Source organism: Rhinoraja longicauda, chromosome 12 (assembly GCF_053455715.1).
Source record: "Rhinoraja longicauda isolate Sanriku21f chromosome 12, sRhiLon1.1, whole genome shotgun sequence".
Lineage (NCBI taxonomy): Eukaryota > Metazoa > Chordata > Chondrichthyes > Rajiformes > Arhynchobatidae > Rhinoraja > Rhinoraja longicauda.
The window spans coordinates 22,503,897-22,524,665 of NC_135964.1; the positions used below are offsets into that span (position 1 = coordinate 22,503,897).

Here is a 20,769-nt window from a genome sequence, read left to right on the forward strand (position 1 = left end):
CCAATATCACATTAAAATGGCCATTGGTTGAGTGTAAGAATTGGTAGATGACTGGATGTAGGAGATTCTGTCCTGAACGAGAGTTGCTGACACACATTAATACAACCAGGTGACATAGGTTTAAGGTCAGGGGGGAACATTTTAATGGAACCCGAGGTGTAACTTTTTCACACAAAGGATGGTGGATGTATGGAACGAGCTGCCAGAGGAGGGTAGTTCAGGCAGGTACGAATGCAACTTTTCAGAAACATTTGGACAGGTACATGGATAGGACAGATTTAGTGGGATATGGGCCAAACACAAGCAGGTGGGACTCGTGTAGATGGGACATGTTGGTCGTTGTGGACAAGTTGGGCCGAAGGCTGTGTTTCCACACTGTATGACTCTATGACTCAGTGACATATTTAGTACGTTGATCAGAAACGTGGTCAGGCTTATATTTTCCCCTTTCTCTCCTCCATTAACTAATTGTGGCTATCTTACAATGTGTCAGACAAAATCATTTTGTTTAGCAGATGAGATCTTGCCTGTTTGTTTCACTCAGTCACTGTCGAGAACCACTGACAGAACTCATATTCAAAGGTTTCAAAGGTCTTTTATTGTCACATGTACCAATTAAGGTACAGTGATATGCGAATTACCATACAGCCATACGGAAAAAAAAGCAACAAGACTCACAACTACATAAAGGTTAACATAAACATCCACCGCAGTGGATTCCCCACATTCCTCACTGTGATGGAAGGCAAAAAAGTCCAATCTTCATCCTCTTTATTCTCCTGCGGTCGGGGCAGTCGAACCATCCGTCGGGGCAGTCGAACCATCCGTCGGGGCAGTCGAACCATCCGTCTGGGCAGTCGAACCATCCGTCGGGGCAGTCGAACCATCCATCGGGGCAGTCGAACCATCCGTCGGGGCAGTCGAACCATCCGTCGGGGCGATCGAAGCTCCCGCAGCCGGGGCGATCGAAGGTCCGGCGTCAGGGTGGTTGAAGCTCCTGCGTCGGGGCGATGAATACTCCCGCGTCGGAGCGCCTGCGGGTTGGAGGTCCCGAAGTCGATCTCTGACCATAGGCCGCGAGCTCCGTGCTGTTAGGTCCACAAAGCGCCTGCGGCTTGGAGTTCGCGAAGTCGGTCTCTGACCATAGGCCGTGAGCTCCGTGATGTTAGGTCCGCAAGCACCCACGGTTGGAGCTCTGAGGTCGATCCCTGGCAAAGGGATTGCGGGCTCCACGATGTTAAAGTCCAGTAGGCTCCCCGCGGTGGAGCTCTCAAAAGTCGGTCTCCAGCAAAGTCCGCCAACTCCTCGATGTTAGGCTGCAGTGTGGACAGAGATACGATACGGAAATAAATCACATCTCCGTTGAGGTAAGAGATTAGAAAACGTTTCACCCAACTCCCCACCCCCCACATAAAACAAGCTGAAGAACCCTAAAAACATACATTTAACACATACTATTAAAGCACAAAGAAGGAATGGACAGACAGACTGCCATTACTGGCGCCACCCAGTGGAACTATTTCATATTGGATAGACTGATGGAAATTCACTCAGTAGGGCCAAACGCAGGCAGATAGGATTGGGACATTTTGATTGGCATGGACAGATTGGGCCGAAGTGCCTCTATCCGTGCTGTATGACTTTATAATTCTATGACTCTATGAGATGTGACCTACAGGTAAGACAGTTGTTGCTTCAGTGAGGATAAATGTACTTATGCTCCGTGAGGTGATTGAAGGCTGCTGTAGGAACTACAACCCAGGGGAAAACTGCAGCCCCTTCTGAGAACTTCCTATTCAAAAGGTTATTGCCCTAACATTGGAACAAAAATGACAGAAAACCCCAGCAGGTCAGACAACGTCTAAAGAAAGATAAACATGAATGTTTCAGATCCAATACCATTTGTCAGAACTGGTATCTTTAGACTGGTGTTAGCTTTTGCTTGGTTTAATTTTTAACTTTAGGCTCTAGATCATAAATGTCTCTATGCAGAATTAAGTATCTTTAGGATGATTCGTGCTGGTCATAATAAATTATGATCCATGTACTCAATATGACTTTGAGACTGGCTGACAAAGGGATCAATCTTTGCTCAGATGACTCATGTACAAAACTGTGTTGTTGAAAGTCCATTTAACATAAAAGAGAGCAATTTTGCATTTGAAAAACTGGATCCCTTCTTGCCCACTTGAAAATTCAAGTCCTCAATGTTTGGCAGGATTTTTGTTCTGCCCCACACGTCTTTAGGATGAGGGAGGAAACCGGAGCACTCGGAGAAAACCCATGTGGTCACTGGGTGAATGTGCAAACTCCACACAGGTCAGCATCGAACCTGGGTGTCTGACGCTATGAGGCAGCAGCTCTACCAGCTGCACCATTGTGTCACCTTCTATTTTGAATGATTGTTAGGTTCCACTGACAATTTTATGCAAACAAATTCTCTAAACTAAACTAAAATTCTAAAAGTGATGTATAATCCTTAACCTCACTACCTATCATGCTTTCATTGTTATTTGAGGGGAAGATTATGGTCTCCTAGCCTTCCAATCTTATTTAAATTGTTCACTAAAGGAAAACCTGACCATATAAAATAAATGCTTTGTCTCTGCTGCTCTATGAGACAAGTTTAATCATGGATATGCTTCATGTAACGACACTCAAAACACCACTTAATTCAGCAGAAACAGGTCTGGAGAAACTACCCTCATTTATAATTTGTCATGTGCTTTGGTGAAACAAGATTGCTGTTTTTCAAAATTAGAGTTAAAAATAGCCTCCATACAAAGTGGCCTGTGGGAGTTGTTTGTCTGCAGCTATGCTGCATGTGGATCTGAAATTAGATGGGTATTGTTGAACGTCACCTGGAACTAAATGTTAATGTCGGCAAAGGCAGATCCTGGCACAAGGTGTTTAAAAAAACAATAGCAAAGAATGTTTGTAATGAAGATCAAGATTGCAGAAAATTAAAAAAAATGTAATTTGTGAACTGACCTGAGAAACATAATTGATTTTTCATGGCCGTTGTGAACAAACAAACGCACTAATGCTTGATTACAAAGACGAACGCAAATGAGAAATGACAGTCTATTTCATACTTCCACGGGAGCCTGTGATCCCTTTATAAATGTATATGTGTCTTCCTTGGTGTCTTCCCCAGTTTTTGTAGCTCCATTACTCAGCACAGACTGATACTAAGCCCATGCATGTAAATGTCTTTGGTCCAGTCTGCATCGTTGCCGTGGTTGCAGTTTAACTTGAGCCTGTGTAATGGATTAATCTTTTCCATTGCATAGTTATGAACTGATGTTTTTCTAATCTGCCCAGATTTTCAGCACTGGTAATCAGCCCTGTGGTTCTTCCGCACCGCAGTTAGATTGTGAATTTGACATTCCCCCTCACAGGCAAATATTTAATCTGCAGAAATATAGAACGTTTTTGCCCTCCTTTCATGATAGTGTTAAGAAGAACCAAATTGAAAGTAAAACCAGACACAAGGAGCTGCAGATGTGGACATTAAAAAAAGGACACAAAGTGCTGGAGTAGTTTCAGATTGGGACTCTTTTTTCAGACTCAATAGGGGTCTGAAGAAGGGACCCGACCCGAAACGTCGACTATCCACATTCTCCAGAGATGCTGCCTGACCCACTGAATTACTCCGGCACTTTGCATCTTTGAAAGAAAAACCATTTGTGAAAAGAATTAAATTAAACCCCAGTCACAAAGGTAGATGCTGAACTCACCACACATCCTTATGTAGGTCTGCAAAATACAAGAACTCTAGTTTAAATCTCTAATGCTATAGTTTAATAGGACAAAGAGATGCTAAATTATCTGTTATTCTTTTGGGTGTAGTTTGTCCAGTGAACAAGGCATTGCACAGCTGTGATATTGCAGCTAAGATGAGCAATTGTTCACTTAAATCTTTGCATAGCTCATAGTGTTCTTCAGTTTTGGAAACCAATTGCAGATGCAATGTTGTATTTGATAAAATAATCCATCGCTGTTGTTGCCTGTGACTAAATCATTGCCTGCATTGTCTTAAAACAATAAAACAATAAGTGCTTCCATTAAAAACCATGGGAGGTTGCTTCTAATCACATGCAATATGGAGATACCAGACTAAGACCAAATACATTCACACATGATTAGAGATAAAGTGGGTAACACAATGGTGCAACGAGTAGGATGTAGGGGTGGCATGGTGGCGCAGCGGTAGAGTTGCTGCCTTGGTTTGGACCTGGGTTCGGCACGGACTCGTTGGGGCGAATGGCCTATTTCCACGCTGTATATCTAATCTAAACCAAACTAAACTAAATTAAACTGCTGCCTCACATCTCCAGCGCCCCAGGTTCAATTCTGATCTGTTCTACCTATATGGAGTTTGTATGTTCTCTTTGTGACCTAATGGATTTTCTCCCACATCGCAAAGGCAGGTACTGCAGGCTGGTAGCGCCACTCTAGATTGCCCCGAGTGTAGAGGTAGGTGATACAACCCGAAGGAAATCAATGGGAACATGGGACTGATGTAAAAGTTTTGTAGATTAATGCCTGATGGTCTGTGTAGACCTGGCAATTTGCTCAATGATTTATGAACAGGGAAGATAAATTACTTTGATGGAGTAGAATTTTAGTTGTGGACCATAGCACTCTGGCACTACTGTTTAGAACATTTAGAGCTTTTGGACAGAATCATACAGCATGGAAACAGGCCTTTCGGCCCAACTTGCCCACTCCGACCAACATGCCCCACCCTCCCCCCTGCATTCGATCCATATCCCTCTAAACCCATCCTATCCATGTACCTGTCTAAATGTTTCTTAAACGTTGCGATAGTACCTGTCTAAATGTTTCTTAAACGTTGCGATAGTACCTGCCTCAACTACCTTCTCTGGCAGCTCGTTCGAAACACCCACCACCCTTTGTGTAAAAAAAGTTACCCCTCGGGTTCCTATTAAATCTTTCGCCCCTCATCTTAATCCCATGTCCTCTGGTTCTTGAATCCCCTACTCTGGGCAAAAGATTGTGCATTTACCCGATCTATTGTTCTCCTTTTGCTCTTGAAATAATTTTAAATGATTCTAGCTTCTTGTATTCTGAGCTTGGAAGCAGATGTTCGTGTCCACTCTGAATCCATTCCTAGCAGACTATTAATTTTCTACTCAAATAGACAGATGGTGGCATTCTGCAGAAGCTTAACACTTTGTGTTAGCCGGAAAAGTACAACAGTTTGACGTGCACCATGTAGAGATGATGGAAGAACACAACAGTTTTGTAGGTTATTTTTATAGCCCTCCATCTGAATATGTATCTTTCAATATCTGAAAATATGGGAGGTTTCTCAAGTGGCCAAGTGGTGTTGCTTTCAATGCATGAATTCGGTATTAATTAGGTGATTCGAGCTATTTTTGCCACTATCGGTTTGCATCAGACAGGACCTGCTGATCCATCGAGCCCAACTCCCAACCGCTGGCTAACTTGAACACAATTTGGGCGGTACAGTGGCGCCGTGATAGAGTTGCTGCCTTACAGCGCCAGAGACCTGGGTTCGATGCTGCCTATGTGGAGTTTGTAAGTTCTCCCAGTGACAGATTTGTAGGTTAATTGGCTTCTGTAAAACAATTGTCGCCAGTGTGTAGGATAGAACTAGTGTATGGGTGGTCACTGGTCGGTGCTAACTCGGTGGGTCGAAGGCCCTGTTTCCACGCTGTATGTCTAAAACCAAAACTAAATTAAAATCAAACCACCACCCTGCCCCCCCAAGCCCTGAACCCAACCGCAAGCACACGTAACATGGGAGATGTAAGAAAGTATTTTGCAAAGTTCAGTTTAGGGGAAAAATGTGTCTTGCCTTTTGATCTCAGTAGAAGAATGGTCAGAAACAGAAAATGGCCAAACGTTGAGCAAGTCGAAGCAGCATCTGTGGAAAGAGAAGGAGAATGAACGCAAAGATAGACACAAAGTGCAAGAGTAACTCAGCAGGTCAGGCAGCATCTCTGGAGACGTTTCGGGTCAGGATCATTCTTCAGACTGAACGTAAGGGGTGAGGGGTGAAGAGTGAGGAAAGACCAGGACTAACCAAGGCCGACCACAAATGACCTCAATCTAGAGAAGGTGTGATCTCAAGGGGGATGCAATGAGGGATGAACTGTGGAACTGGTAAAATGACTAGGTTGGAGGAAGGGGGCAAGGGGTGCGTGTGAGTAGAAGTTACTTAAAAATAGCACATTCAACGTTCATACCACTGGGTTGTGACCTGCCCAAGCGAAAATTTAGCTGCTGTTCCTCCAATTTGTGTGTGGCCTCACTCTGGCAATGGAGGAGGCAGTTCTTTGTTTCAACAGACTAAACCGCCAGCTCTGAGACCCTATCATTAGCACCAGGAGGATTCCATGATACAGCCATCAAGCTTCCCCTTGTACAGTGGGTGATCTTGGCTGCAGCCAGCGGCTCATGCAGCTGATGTTTGTAGAGATACAATCAATCAGCACTCACTGCATGATCTGCCAACTTGTTCCCTGGGCTTACCGTCCTCAGGGGAAAGAAGTACCTTCTTGACATCAAACTAGTCCTGCCTTGTGCAATTTATATACATAAGCTCTGGTCCTCCATGTGCGAATGACTTTTGAATTTACATATTACATTTGGCTGATTCTGATGGATGAAAGCCTCAGAGGTACATAGTGCTATTTATTCATCCTCTCCTAAAACCTGTTAAAGATAAAAGTAGAAACAAGGAACTGCAGATGCTGGTTTACAATAAAAGTGCACAAAATGCCGGAGTAACCCAGCAGATCAAGCAGCATCTCTGGAGAACATGCAGAGGCTACATTTCAGGGGGTCAGGATCTTTCTTCAGGCGGAAGAACAAAGAAGGGTCCCGACCCAAAACATCGCCTGTGCATGTTCTAGGAAAGAACTACAGGTGCTGGTTTATACCAAAGATAGACAATTCAATACTGTTCATCAGAGTCTGTGTGCATAACTGTTATCAGGAGATAAATACAAAATGCTGGAGTAACTCAGCGGGTCAGGCAGCATCTCTGGACATAAAGGATTGGAGCAGCTTCGGGTCAGGACCCTGTCTGAAGAAGGGGCCCGACCCGAAACATCACCTATCCTTTTTCTCCAGAGATACTGGCTGACCTACTGAGTTACTCCAGCACTTTGTGTTGCTTTGTGGCGAAAGATGAGCTTGGTTTCCCTTTGGTAGATTTAGATCTATCCAGTTTTTAGCTTTTCAGTGGCACTTTCAAATAAACTTGTAGCCAGCCTCTGTCTTGTTATTTAACTTGCCATCTTTGATTCGTTTAGGAAAGTAAAGTTGTCTGTCTTGTTACCTAATTGTTTGGCTGCTGGAGTTCCATCCTAGCTGTGAAAACATTTTGTCTCGTTAGCAGCTGAGATATAACCCTCGATGTTTTGGATCCTTTGTGGAACTGCGTGATATGTGCAATTTTGTATTGATTCATTACATGCTTCAAAAGTGATATTTATTATGCACATCAAAGTGTTAGAAAGTCCAAGCCCACGCATGGTGGTAATAGCTGTTAAAGCAAGCTGCTGAGCAGGGGAGATCTCTCCCCCACGCAATATTCTCCCACAAGATGGACACTTCTCAAGGTGTGATTAGCTGATTCATTTATGGGGTTCTTAGAGAAACTATTTGCTTCTTAAAAAATCCTGCTTTATTTGTAGCTATTTAACTCAGTGTTACCGGAGTAAAACTCAAATGGTTCAACGTTACTTTACTGTCATGTTTAGTTTAGTTCAGTTTAGAGATACAGGCGGGAAACAGGCCCTTCAGCCTGCTGAGCCTGCGCTGACCAGCGATACCCTGTACGCTAACACTATCCTACACACTAGGGACAATTTACAATTTTTACCGAAGCCAATTAACCTACAAACCTGTACATCCTTGGAGTGTGGGAGGAAACTGGAGCACCCAGAGAAAACCCACGCAGTCACGGGGAGAACGTACAAACTCTGCATAGACAGCACTCGTAGTCAGGATTGAACCTAGGCCTCAGGCTTGAACCTAGGCCTCAGGCGTAGTGAGGCAGAAACTCTACCGCTGCACCACTAAGTACAATGGAATTGTTTTGGCACAGTGCTCAGTGACACTCCTACCATACACTAGGCACTATCATACTTAGTATAAGAGTGTCAGACAGTGGACCATAAGCCATGTTTCCAGCACCATCTTGGAGCCTTCAAGTTCAGAGTTGTTAAAATTGTTAGAGCAGCATGTTTGAGTTCATCCTCTTCAGGAAAGTCTACAGAGGAATGTTGAAAAACAGGTGGCCATTCAGCTCATCAAACCTGTGCCAGCCAAATGAGCATCCCATTTTCTCAGTTTCCCCCTTTAAAACCTTCCGTTAAGAGAGCTTACTCTCCTTTTTACAATATTGACATTAGTCTGGGTTTTGGGAGTCAGGGGAGTTGCAGTGGTCCTCTGAAAGGTACACGTCCTGCAGACAGGAGCCAGGTGTGAGGCTCAGCAAGTAGTCCAGGTGGATGATGCCTCAGAGTGAGGGTCAGTGATTAGAATAGTGGGAGTAGAACACAAAAGTGCTGGAGAAAACTCAGCAGATCAGGCAACTTCTATGAAGGGACTGGCTTGGTGACGTTTCAGGATGGGACTTCAGACTGTTAGCGGGAAATAAGAGGTGGGGGGGCAGGGTCAAGGGTAAGAACTTGATAGGTTCGGGCTACTGCCTCCAGAGATCATGACCAAGTTCAGTTGACAGGCGTTAAGGTGATTTATGACCTTTAGTGATAGTGCAGAGTAGAAGATCATGTCTTTTATCTCCCCGCTCCTGTCAGGCAGAAGACACAGAAGCTTGAAAGTGCATACACCAGTCATTCCTTCTTCCCGGTGCTCCTGTCCAGCAGGAGGTACAGAAGCTTGAAAGCGTGCACCACCAAACTCAGGAACAGCTTCTTCCCTTCTGTTATTAAGCTTCTGAATGGTCCTTGCATAAACTAGGGGACAGTCTGACTCACCTCCACACCATTGCAGACATTGGACTTTGTCCCTGGGACAGGTGCACTACAATGCACTATTCTGCACTCTGTATCTACCGCTTTGCTCCATCTATTGTGCTGTGTTTGACATAATTGCATTTATTTATAGTATTACCTGATCTGATTGGACAGCATGCAAAGCAAAGCTTTTCACTGTACCTGGGTACATGTGACATTAATAAATCTAAGCTTGAAAAAGAACTACAAGAACACTGTGGTGGCGCAGCGATAGAGTTGCTGCCCCACAGCGCCGGGTTCGATCCTGATCACAGGTGCTGTCTGTACAGAGTTTGTACCTTCTCCCTGTGACCACATGGGTTTTCTCTGGGTGCTCTGATTTCCACCCACACTCCAGAGACGTACATGTTTGTAGGTTAATATGCTTCGGTAAAAATTGGGAATTGTCCCGAGTGTGTGGGATAGTGCTAATGTACTGGTCGGCTGGTCGGTGCTGACTCAGTGGGCCAAAAGGCCTGTTTCCACGCTGTATCTCTAAACTAAACTAAACTAAAGTAAGGCACTGACCTTAGAAGCTCCCAATATAATGGTGCGCTGTGACAACCTAATTGCCATTTGTCATTTGTCACTCCCAGGACAACCTGGTCTAATTTCCTCAAAGCAGCACAGGGAAATGACATTCTCCCTTGAGGAAGTGACACAGAAATCACGCCAAGCGTGCAAGGACAATCAACCCAAGAGAGTGCCTGGTTGAATTTGCACCATAATATAAAACCACCCAGAGATGGCCATCATTTTATTTTCATTCCGGCTAAAGTAAATGTTCAGCACAAATAAAACTGATTAAAAAGTTCTTATGCAATTACATTTCTAGCCTCATAATTTTAATCAAGTGGGACGTCCAATTTTACCTCTGAGCCTTGCGTTCTGTCTTTTTTAGACATTTTTTAGAGATACAGCGCGGAAACAGGCCCTTCGGCCCACCGAGCCCACGCAGACCAGCGATCACTATCACTATCCTACACACAAGGGACAATTTACTACTTTAACGAAAAGCCAATTAACCTACAAAGCTGTACATCTTTGGAGTGTAGGAGGAAACGAGCACCCGGAGAAAACCCAAGCCTCCAGAGGGAAAACGTATAAACTCTGTATAGACAGCACCCGTATTCAAGATTGAAGCTGGGTCTCTGGCACTATAAGGCAGCAACTCTACCACTGCGCCAATGTGCCGTCAGTCTGTTGTTTTCTGCCTGTTGGAGAAAGGAGATGTGTACAGCAAGCAGCCTTAGAATTCTTTACTGAACAGTACAACTTCATACAGTCTTAGCGTTCACAACAGATAATAGCAGGCAAATATGAAGAGTACACTTCAAAACAACAAGAATGAATTTCAAAGGATTACGAGGGAGGAAGAAAGAAAGAAAATTAATGAACATTAATGAATAAAATTAACAAAAAATCATCAAGGGAAATTAAAGGCATTGGAGAGGAACATTAGTCAAGAGTGTGGGAACAAAGAAATGCAGTTGATTGAAGTACCAACGACAAAAACTGCTTGAGTAACAGCAGATCAGGCAGCATCTCTGGAGAACATGGATAGGTGACTTTTTGGGTCGGGACCCTTCTTCAGAGAGATTGTAGGGTGGGTGTAAAGTGACATCATGTGAAGAGATTTCATGGTAGGACAAGGCCTCTTACCTCCCTCCCCCCCCCCCCCCCCCCCCCCCCCCCCCCCCCACCTCCCAGCTACAATCAGTCTGAAAAAGGGTGTCGATCTGAAACATCACCTATCTCTGTTCTCCAGGGATGCTGGCTGACCTGCTGAGTTACTCCAGCACTTTGTGTCCATTAGTCAAGACTCTTTCATTGTCATATGTACCGAAACAGAACAACATTTTTACTTGCAGCAGCAGCAGTAAAACAGGTTTGCAAAGACAGTATTCAATAGATAATATAATAAATAAAAAAATTTAAAATTCTGTTTGAAAAATCACGATTTTTGAAAAAATCAAAACAAAGCTCGAAGTCCCTAGTGCAATCCAGGCAGTTCTGAGTTTAGTTGGATTAGCCTGATGGTAATTGGCAAGAAGCTGTTCTTGAATCTGGACATTACTGTTTTGTGGATGTAACTGATAGGAGATAAAAGTGTTAAAATACAGCCTTGCTTTCACACAGATAATGATATCAGTTAGAGTAGATTCTTTATTAAGATTTTATCAAAAATCAGTGTTTTATTTATGGAGGTAGACATTAGATTATGTAGTTCATTACCACAGTGGAGGCTGAGGAGAGACATTTTACAGTCTTTAAGATGCAGAAGATTACATATAGAGAGATGATCTCTATTAATCAGTGAGAAACATGTGGGAATTCACGTAGTTATAATAGTCACATGGTAAATTGATGTGTCTATTTCTAATTCAAGTTTCCTCTTCAGACTGAGAAATCAGAGTAGGACACAGCTCACAAGCACTAGAAATTGAGTCATCATGCACATTTAATGATTTATCTTTCTCAGAATTTCAATTTTTTTAATGTTTATCACAAGGATTTTTTTCAACTCTACATTTTAAAATGAATGAGAAATAAAAGTGGCAAAGCAAGATCCACAGGTGATTTTATTTGTGCTATATGGTTTTGTCTTGTTTTGGAAGGGGAACTGCTTGAGTATTTATTCACAAATGTAATATCCTAACTGAACTCCATTTCGCAGGAACCACAGTGTTGTTCACAATTCTTGAGTACATCTTCAAATATCCTAACACATCATGAGCACACCCAAAGGAGATGGGATGCATAAAATGTACAAATATAAAATAATGCACCTAAAATGGAAGCACAAGTGCTGGCAGATCAGGCAGAACACTCAGCAGGTCAGGCAGCCTCCACAGAGAGAGAGAGAGAGAGAGAGAGAGAGAGAGAGAGAGAGAGAGAGATAATTGTCACGATATAAGGAATTGCAGATGCTGCAATCTTGAGCAAAACACAAAGTGCTGGAATCACTCAGCAGGTCGGGCAGCCTCTGTGGAGGGAGAGAGACTATTATTATACAAAGCCCTCCATAACCTGGCCCCATCCTACCTGACTGACCTCCTCCACAGACACACTCCCACCCGTACCCTCCGCTCTGCTGCTGCTAACCTCCTGCCCCCCCCCCCCCCCATCCAGACCAAACTCAGATCCTGGGGGGACAGGGCTTTCTCCATCGCTGCTCCCACCCTCTGGAACTCACTACCCCAAACCGTCAGAGACTCCTCCTCACTCACCACATTCAAAACATCACTGAAGTCTCATCTGTTCAGCACTGCCTTCAATCACTGACCGTTACCTCACCTTCTTTTTCCTTTTCTCTTCGTTTACTCATTTATCTATTTATTTTCTTTTATGTTTTAGTAAACCTTGTAAAGCATCTTTGAGTGTTAGAAAAGCGCTATATAAATGTAATGCATTATTATTATTATTATTATTATTATATTTTGGTTTGATGGCCTTTCATTAGAATTGCAGGATTGTCAAGATGAGGGAGTAACTAATGAGAGAAACATCTGATGAGAGGTCATTGATGTAAAACATTCATTCCGTTTCTCTTTCCACAGATACCTGTTGAGCATCTCCAATACATTCTGTTCCTATTTTGTGTTGTATTAAAAATCACCTTTTAATTCATTGCCAATTTCTCCCAGGGATGTCTATCCTGAAGAAGGATTTCCAGTATTCTCTATGTGTAGGAAGGAACGGCAGATGCTGGTTTACACCGAAGATAGATACAAAATGCTGGAGTAACTGAAAAGGAAGAAGTGACGTTTCAGGACGGAAACCTTCTTCAGTCACCTATTCCTTTTTTCCAGAGAGGCTGCCTGACCTTGGAGCACAGTTAGGAACGAGAGGAGATACCGGATAAAGTTCTGCATCTGCAGTCCCTGGTCTTGCTTTGCACTTATAAAACAGAATGCTGAATATTCACATTCTTTATCTGCCCTTGTCATTTGCCAAATTTGCTGTGTATACTTTCCAGTACAGGAATAGGAAATAGGGATGAGATTACAAAGAACATAAAGCACACGAAGCAAAGTACTTTTAAACTGGTGAGAAGCGTGTTTATTTTTTTATCATTACAAGGCAGCAATTTACCCGAAAATAATTTGTAACTAATATGTTTCAGATTCTGTGTCAAGGAGAATTCCAGCAGAGATGGACAAAATTGTAGGTTAAGACTATAAGGGCCTGTCCCACTTAGGCGCCTTTAAGGCGACTGCCGGCGACTAGGCTGTCGCCGACAGTTCGCCGGGGTGTCGCGAGCATGATCGTGAGGAGTCTTCCAAAGATCGTAGTGGATCTCGGCGTGTCGCTGAGAAATCAAACGGTTTGAAATTTCTCGGCGACAGCTGGCTTGTCGCCAGGTATCGTTGCTTATTGCGGGCGCTGTCGCATGCTGTCCCCAGGTTTGATAGGTTCTCTTAGATGCATTTAGAAGCACATAATATTAAAATAAGTAAAGTCATTTCAAAATACCATAAAATGCTTGTGTTTAACGAATTTATTTACCGTCAGGACATTTGACAGGTAGATTGGAGGCGACAGTTTGACGGTCAGGTAAGCATGGGAATTTTCGCGATGTTTTTGGCCTCAGCCATTACATTTAAAGTGGGCTCCAAACCCAGATATTCAACCCAGAAACCAGATATGCATCTCCCTTACATTTTCAAAGAATGCCCACACATTTTTCACAAAAATCCACTGAATCACTTTTTTTTTTAATACAGCTATTGGTAAACTGTAAGTAAATCCGGTTTATTCCTTGTTACAGTGAAGCTTGGTTTTTAAGTAACCCATACAAGGTGTTATAGTTCAAAACTCTCAAGTACTTACCAACTTGTCAGTGATTTCAGCGAAAATTAGGACGCCGGAAAAGCATTGACAGCGTGGGTATTTTCGCGATGTTTCAGAAGACGCTGTAATCTCGACCTGACTCAGCATTGTCGTGGTCATTGTCGTCGGGTAAAATAAAAGTTTGCCGATCTGCTACGACTTTGACAGTCGCCGGCAGTCGCCAAAAAGATCACCTAAGTGGGACAGGCCCTTAAATTGATCCCTTCCACTGACATCAGAAGAGGTGGCTCGGCTGTTGAGCTGCTTTCCCCGGGAACCCCCCCAAATCCACTGGGGAGATTTGTGATTGCCATGACAATCACAGCATCTGCCTGGAATGAGGGATGTTGTTAATATTTTGTGAACTGATTCAATTTGATTCACCAGCAAAAAAAGATCTGCATTTTCCGTATGCCTGCAAATGGAAACCAATAGGCTTATACACATCTCCAAATTACAGAAACAAAGAGGAAAGAAAGCATACAATGTAATTCTCATCACATAGCAATAATAGAAAGAACAATTTCCATTGGCAAAAACACTTCAAATATCGCAACATTGATCTTGGAGTAAGTAAACAAATATTTAGTACTGAATCACAGGAGCAAATGTTGGCGTTCGAAGTCCAAAAACTTGTTCAGAGGACAGTTTAAGACACAATCTGCAGAAGGAAAGAAAGATTGAGCTAAAAAGTAATAAAAAGGAACTGCAGATGCTGGTTTATGCCAAAGATAGACGCAAAATGCTGGAGTAACTCAGCAGGTCAGGCAGCATCTCTGGAGAAAATCGATAGGTGACATTTTGGGTCGGGACCCGTCTCCAGACAGAAGAAGTCTAAAGAAGCCTGACCCGCTGAGTTATTCCAGCATTTTGTGTCTGAGAAATATTGAGAGACTGAATAACTGGAAGAAGAAATTCCAGAACTTACTGCCTTGAAAATTGAAGGTCTGGCTAACCATGGTGGAATGATTGAACCTACAGAGGAGTTAGAGATTAGATAAAAGGCTGGAGGATCTCAGAGAAGTAAGCAGAGATTTGACCAAGAAAGGATTTGAAAATAAGGTTTGAAAATAGAAGCATTGTGTAAATAGGAGCCTGTGAAAATCAACTGATATGTGGATGGTCTGGTAGAAAGTAATTCTTTACTTTAGACTTTAGAGATACAGCGCAGAAACAGGCCCTTTAGCCCACCATCCGCGCCGACCAGCGATCACCCCGTACACTCTAAAACTATCCTACACCCGGAGAAAACCCAGAACATACAAACTCCCGACAGAAAATACCCATGGTCAGGATCGATCCTGGGTGACTGGCACTGTAAGACAGCAACTCTACCGCTGTGCCACTGTGCTGCCACTCATGTGTGACAACCTTTGATCGTCTAGTTTAAAGAGAGGAAGAGCAATCCCATCCAGCAATGTACTGTAATAGCCAAGGCACAAACAAACAGCTTCAAATAGATTAAGGCCTGGCAACACTGTGGAGATGGGCACAGGTTATCTTGTCATCAGATATAACATCAAGCTTGCAAGTAACATAAATGTAGATAATTGCTGCACGAATACCCAAAGAATGCAATTTTGAAGTACTAAACTGCTTTGCCATTGAACCTTAAGGGAAATAATTTTTTCATGTGTGCTATTTAAAGCAAAATCAGTCATCTATTTACTTGTTCCTTTGAGCTGTGTCTGTGTCTTGTCATTTTGTCTATGTCTTGTCATTTTGTAGCAGATGGAATTAGCAATCCTGTTACTGATTGAATTGGGTTCATTTGTTGTTACTTTGTGGTTTGCTACTTAATGCAGAATTGTGTAGTGCAATGAAATTGTAGCTTTACATTGCATACTACAACATGACATTGAATTGCTTCCAAGGAACAGCATTCCTGCACTTTGACATTTATACCAAGAGAGCTAAAAATTAAATTATTTTTAGCCACAATGAGTCCAAATTGAAGGACTCAAGTTCTTCCCTTGACTAATATCCACAAGGAATTTAACTCAAGGACCATAAACTCCAAGCCTGAAGAAGAGTCTCGTCCAGAAACATCACCCATTCCTTCTCTCCAGAGATGCTGCCTGCCCCGCTGAGTTACTCCAGTATTTTGTGTCTACCATAACCTCCTTCCATTTTAGGATTATCGGCATAACGAGGAGGAGCTCTGGTCTGGATTAGAATAATCTCCATAATGTAAAAGAAGAAGTATCTTTTGTTTTTGTAAGAAGTAAGCCATTTTGTCCCTGAATTTTCAATTCAAATTCCATTTGAAGTTGTCTAAAGGCTACATCTTAATATATTGTGTTTATGTTTTGCCTGTCTTGTACTCTACATTGATAATAATACACACATCTGCCACACTCCTACCTGCGATCCACCACCATGCCTTTTATGGCAGCTTTTCACACGTTTATTTATTGCAGGCAGGAAAGAAAATAATATTTCATTGCATTGCAATTAGTGGATTGATTGTCCATAGAAGCAATTGAGGAAATAAAGCCAGGTGGTGTAGGAACTGCAGATGCTGTTTGATACCGAAGATTGACACAAAATGCTGGAATAACTCAACGGGTCAGGTAGCATCTCTGGAGAAAAAGAATAGGTGAAGTACCTTCAGAATAGGGAACCCTTCATCAGACTGAATAGAGCCAGCAGTCTTGTCATTTCAATATTAATATCCTGTGTTATTATAGGTTTAAGGTGGCTTGGTACACCACATTTCTTATTCGATATTATTATACAATCAGAGTTCTAACATATCTAGAAACCATGGAGCTCTTGGTTTGATAGATTTAAGCTTAGTAGAAACAGAATTGCAGATGCTAGTTAATACACAAAAGGACACAAACTACTGGAGTAACTCAGCAGGTCAGACAACATCTCTGGAGAACGTGGGTAGGTGGCGTTTTGGGTCAGGACCCTTCTGAGAAACAGTGATGCTGAAACTGAAGGGGTGAAGTAGTTTTAATATTCTCTTTTACTTTTTGTCCCCCCCCCCCCCCCCCCCCCCCAGGGCCCCCTTCAACCCCTCGAAATGTCATTTTCAACATCAATGACTCCTCGCTGATCCTGGAATGGAGCCCACCAGTTGACACAGGCGGACGGAAGGACCTGACCTACAACGTCATCTGTAAGATGTGCGGCGTGGGCCCGAAGAAATGCTCGCTGTGTGGAGGTGGGATGCGATTTTTGCCCCGTAACACAGGTCTAACGAATACCTCCGTGACCGTCATGGATTTTCTTGCTCACATGAACTACACATTTGAGATCGAGTCAGTGAATGGGGTCTCCGGTGAGAGTATGGTCCCCAGGCAGTTTGCAATTTTCACCATCATCACTAATCAGGCAGGTAAGTGCTCTCCTGTTATCCCTTCAGAGTATCACTTCCAGTGCTGGTGACTCCGTATCGCTGCTTCTGTACCATTTAGTCTCAGAAAAAAACCCACTAACAAACTGACTAAAGTTTCAATGGATCATCGGTACCTTAAGGCAGGAAATTGAAATTATATGCCAACTACTAAATTGAAAAATATTTATCTTTTCCAACTACACAGTCCATGAAGAATTCAGTTGCAAAGAAGAATTGAAGTTGTTTATTGAGATGCATCCACCTCATCTGTTTGACATGGTGAAACTTTAATCCAGTCAAAACAGGGCAGCTCGAACTATATTTGAAAGCAAAGTATTTGGACTCACCTTTTCTCGTCATTCGGGTTGGTTAATATTCATATCTTAGATTTCCAGGCTGTGAATTCTGACTTATGCTTCCAAAGGTGTGAATCTGTGGAATTTATTGCCACAAACGGCAGTGGGGGCCAAGACATTGGGTATTTTTAATGCGGAGATTGGCAGATTCTTAATAAGTAAGGGTGGCAAAGGTATGGGGAGAAGGCAGGAGAATGGGGTTGAGGGAAAGATAGATCAGCCATGATTGAATGGCAGAGTGGACTCGATGAGCCAAATGTACTAATTCTGCTCCTGACTTATGAACTTATGAAGAGTAATCAGATTACAAATAAAGAAACTGACCTGAGCAACTTATCTTTTTCGTTTTCTCACTGGCCTGCTTCTCCACAGAAGGTAGAATTTTCATTTTCCAGGGTGATTGTATTTCTATCTCTCTTTCGCTCATCATCAGCTTCACTTGGCATGCACCCTCCTCCCCTCTGAGCTAGAAGAGCGCGATTTCACATGCCGCCAAAGCCTTCAATGTACAAAGTAGGCTTACATGTTGGCATAGGCTTGGGAAGGGAATGGTTTCTTTCATTCAGGTTTGCTACTGCACTAAAGCCAGCCGCAGTATTTGCTAACGTATAACTAACAGCAACCTCTGGATTTCTGTACATGTACAGATGATCATGGACATTCAAAGGCTGATCAATGGGCAGCAAAGTACATAAATTCTGGAGTCAGCGGGTCAGGCAGCATCTCTGGAGAAAAGAAACAGGTGACGTTTCAGGTTGAGACCCTTCTTCAGTCTCATGAGTCTGAAGAAGGGTCTCGACCTGAAATGTCACCCATCTTTTTTCTCCAGAGATGCTACCTGTCATGCTGAGTTACTCCAGCATTTTGCATCTATCTTTGGTGTAAACCAGCATCTGCAGTTCCTTCCTACACAGGCAGCAAAATACACTTGTGTTCAGCCTGGGAGTGGGAACAGGTGGAAATTTTCCCAATGCCCACAATAAGCAGTTTCTGCGTTGCCATCTGAATAATTTGGGCCAAATCATCATTGGCGGTCATTCGAAGCGAGTATGACTGTCCCTTTATGGAGGATGCCTGTGCGTGACTTTGTTTAACATGGGGAGACTGGTGCAGATACAGCCACCTCACGGTCCTTGACAGATCTGGGTCAGAATCCAGTGGCATGGAGTCCAAGACGACCGGGGACCCTTTTCTGCTGCAGCCATCATCCGCCTTCCCAGCCATTGTGACGCTCCACTAAAGTCAGCCGTCATCTTCCGCCTGTTTCACCGTTGAGGTCTTAGTTGGATTGCTCTTTGTCAGGGACCTCCCCCTCGACCTTACCGCCAAGAGTGACCCTACTAGGAGCATAGCTCCAGGCGGCAACGCTCTCAGGATCTCAGGACCACACAAGCTTCTCCACCATAAGGTGACAATCCACGGAGAAGAATTGGGCCAGAATTAGGTGCTACATAAATGCAGTTATTTGCCTCTTTTCAATGGCCTCTTCTTTCAGATGAATGCAAATTTCAGATTCCTGAGAATAAATAGAGAAGGCAGATATCTGAGACCCAGTTATAAATTTGTAATGTGAAACACCCTTAAGCCACTATATTGATAATTGAGCCATTTATGTCCATTATACTCCTGTGTCTAGTTTACTTTTCTATTATTTGTTTTAAGTCCTCCTCCTTTCTATTTAGAACTCTGAATTTTTGTGTGCGTTATCTTTCAGTCATGTTAATTACAAATGTATCTCATATTCTTGACTATTTACCTGCATTGTTTCTCTCAAAAATTCTTAGATTAAGCAAATTGAGAAATTAGCCTATGTTAGATTTATTTTATCACATAAAAATACAAATTCAGGTTGAATCTTTACTTAGAATTTATCTCACAAACTCTTGACTTGATCGAAACTAACACAAAATAAAATCAGCCAGTTTTTATATTCAAATATGGAATGAGTACTTTGCTGGCAAGGCCAATGTTTATTGCTCATCTTTAATCACCCTTGAGATGATAGTGGGAAGCTGTTTTCGTGAACCTTGCAATGAATTGCAAATAGAGAGTTTTGTTGCTTAATCTAGCAACCATGAAAGGATGCTGATATATTTTCAAATCAGGAGGTTTTGTGATCTTGAGGGAACAAGTGTTTGCTATTCTTTTCCTTCCGGATAGCAGAGGTTATGGGTCCAGATTGTGTTCCAGGAGAGACACGGTGAGTGGGCAGGTGCCCTACAGCCTCACAACCCAGCTACAATCCTGGGCTCCAGTGCTGTCTGTGTGGATGTCAATCGTGTGGCTTTCCTTCAGGTGCCATACATTATTCCCACACCCCTCACTGACTAGTGATCCCCATACACTAACACTAGTCCTACATACACTAGGGACATGTGTGGGAGGAAACCGGAGATCCCGGAGAAAACCCATGCAGGTCACGGGGAGAATGTACAAGTTCCCTATGGACAGCACCCATAGTCAAGATTGAACCCAAGGTCTCTGGTGCTGTAAGGCAGCATCTCTACCACTGTGCCACCGTGCCGCACATTGCAATGGCAATTGTGTTGAATCTCAAAGAAAGGTGGTTGGACTCTCAAGTTGGAATTAATTGTAGGGCTGTGGAAAATGAGCGGGGGAATGGATCTTTTGGAATGCTCTACCAAGAGCTGACATGGATTCAATGGGCCAAAAGGCCTGCATCTGTGCCGTAACATTTCAAGCTGTACTTCTGAGCAATTTATCTCAATTACCCAAGGTAATCAGGCAAAAATGACCATGATGTTAACCTAGCAATGACATTTATATTATTCATCCTTGATCAGTATTATTATACTGATGACATTTCTATGGTCCCTGGAGCAGATTATGTTCAGGAGCATTTAATCATGTTGACCTCCACAAGCGCCCTTATCACCATTAGACCTGATTTTTAACCAATTCCTTAACATTAGCTCAGCACCTTTATTCTGTGCCTGCCATGGGAAAAAATAGGAATCTAAAGCAGATTGATCTGGTGCTGTCAGTCTCTCTTTCCTCTGCGGTGATAGTTAACATTAACTTGATTATTTCTTACCAAATTGCACTAATTGGAAATAATCTATATTGAATGAATAACCACCTTTAAAGAGAATTGGGTCAATGGGTAATTTTAGTTTCGTTTAGTTACAGCATAAAAGCAGGCCCTTCGGCCCACAGAGTCCAAGCTGGCCATCGATCACCCGTATACTAGTCC

General features: G+C 42.9%; 1 protein-coding gene across 1 annotated transcript in view; it reads left to right on the forward strand.

Moving 5' to 3' along the window:
• The window catches only part of epha6 (eph receptor A6), a 450,797-nt gene that overhangs the window by 273,894 nt on the left and 156,134 nt on the right, over positions 1-20,769 (forward strand). The window contains exon 5 of the mRNA XM_078409157.1: positions 16,864-17,199. Within this exon, the coding sequence (XP_078265283.1) occupies positions 16,864-17,199 (336 nt within the window). The remainder of the gene's footprint in view (positions 1-16,863; positions 17,200-20,769) is intronic.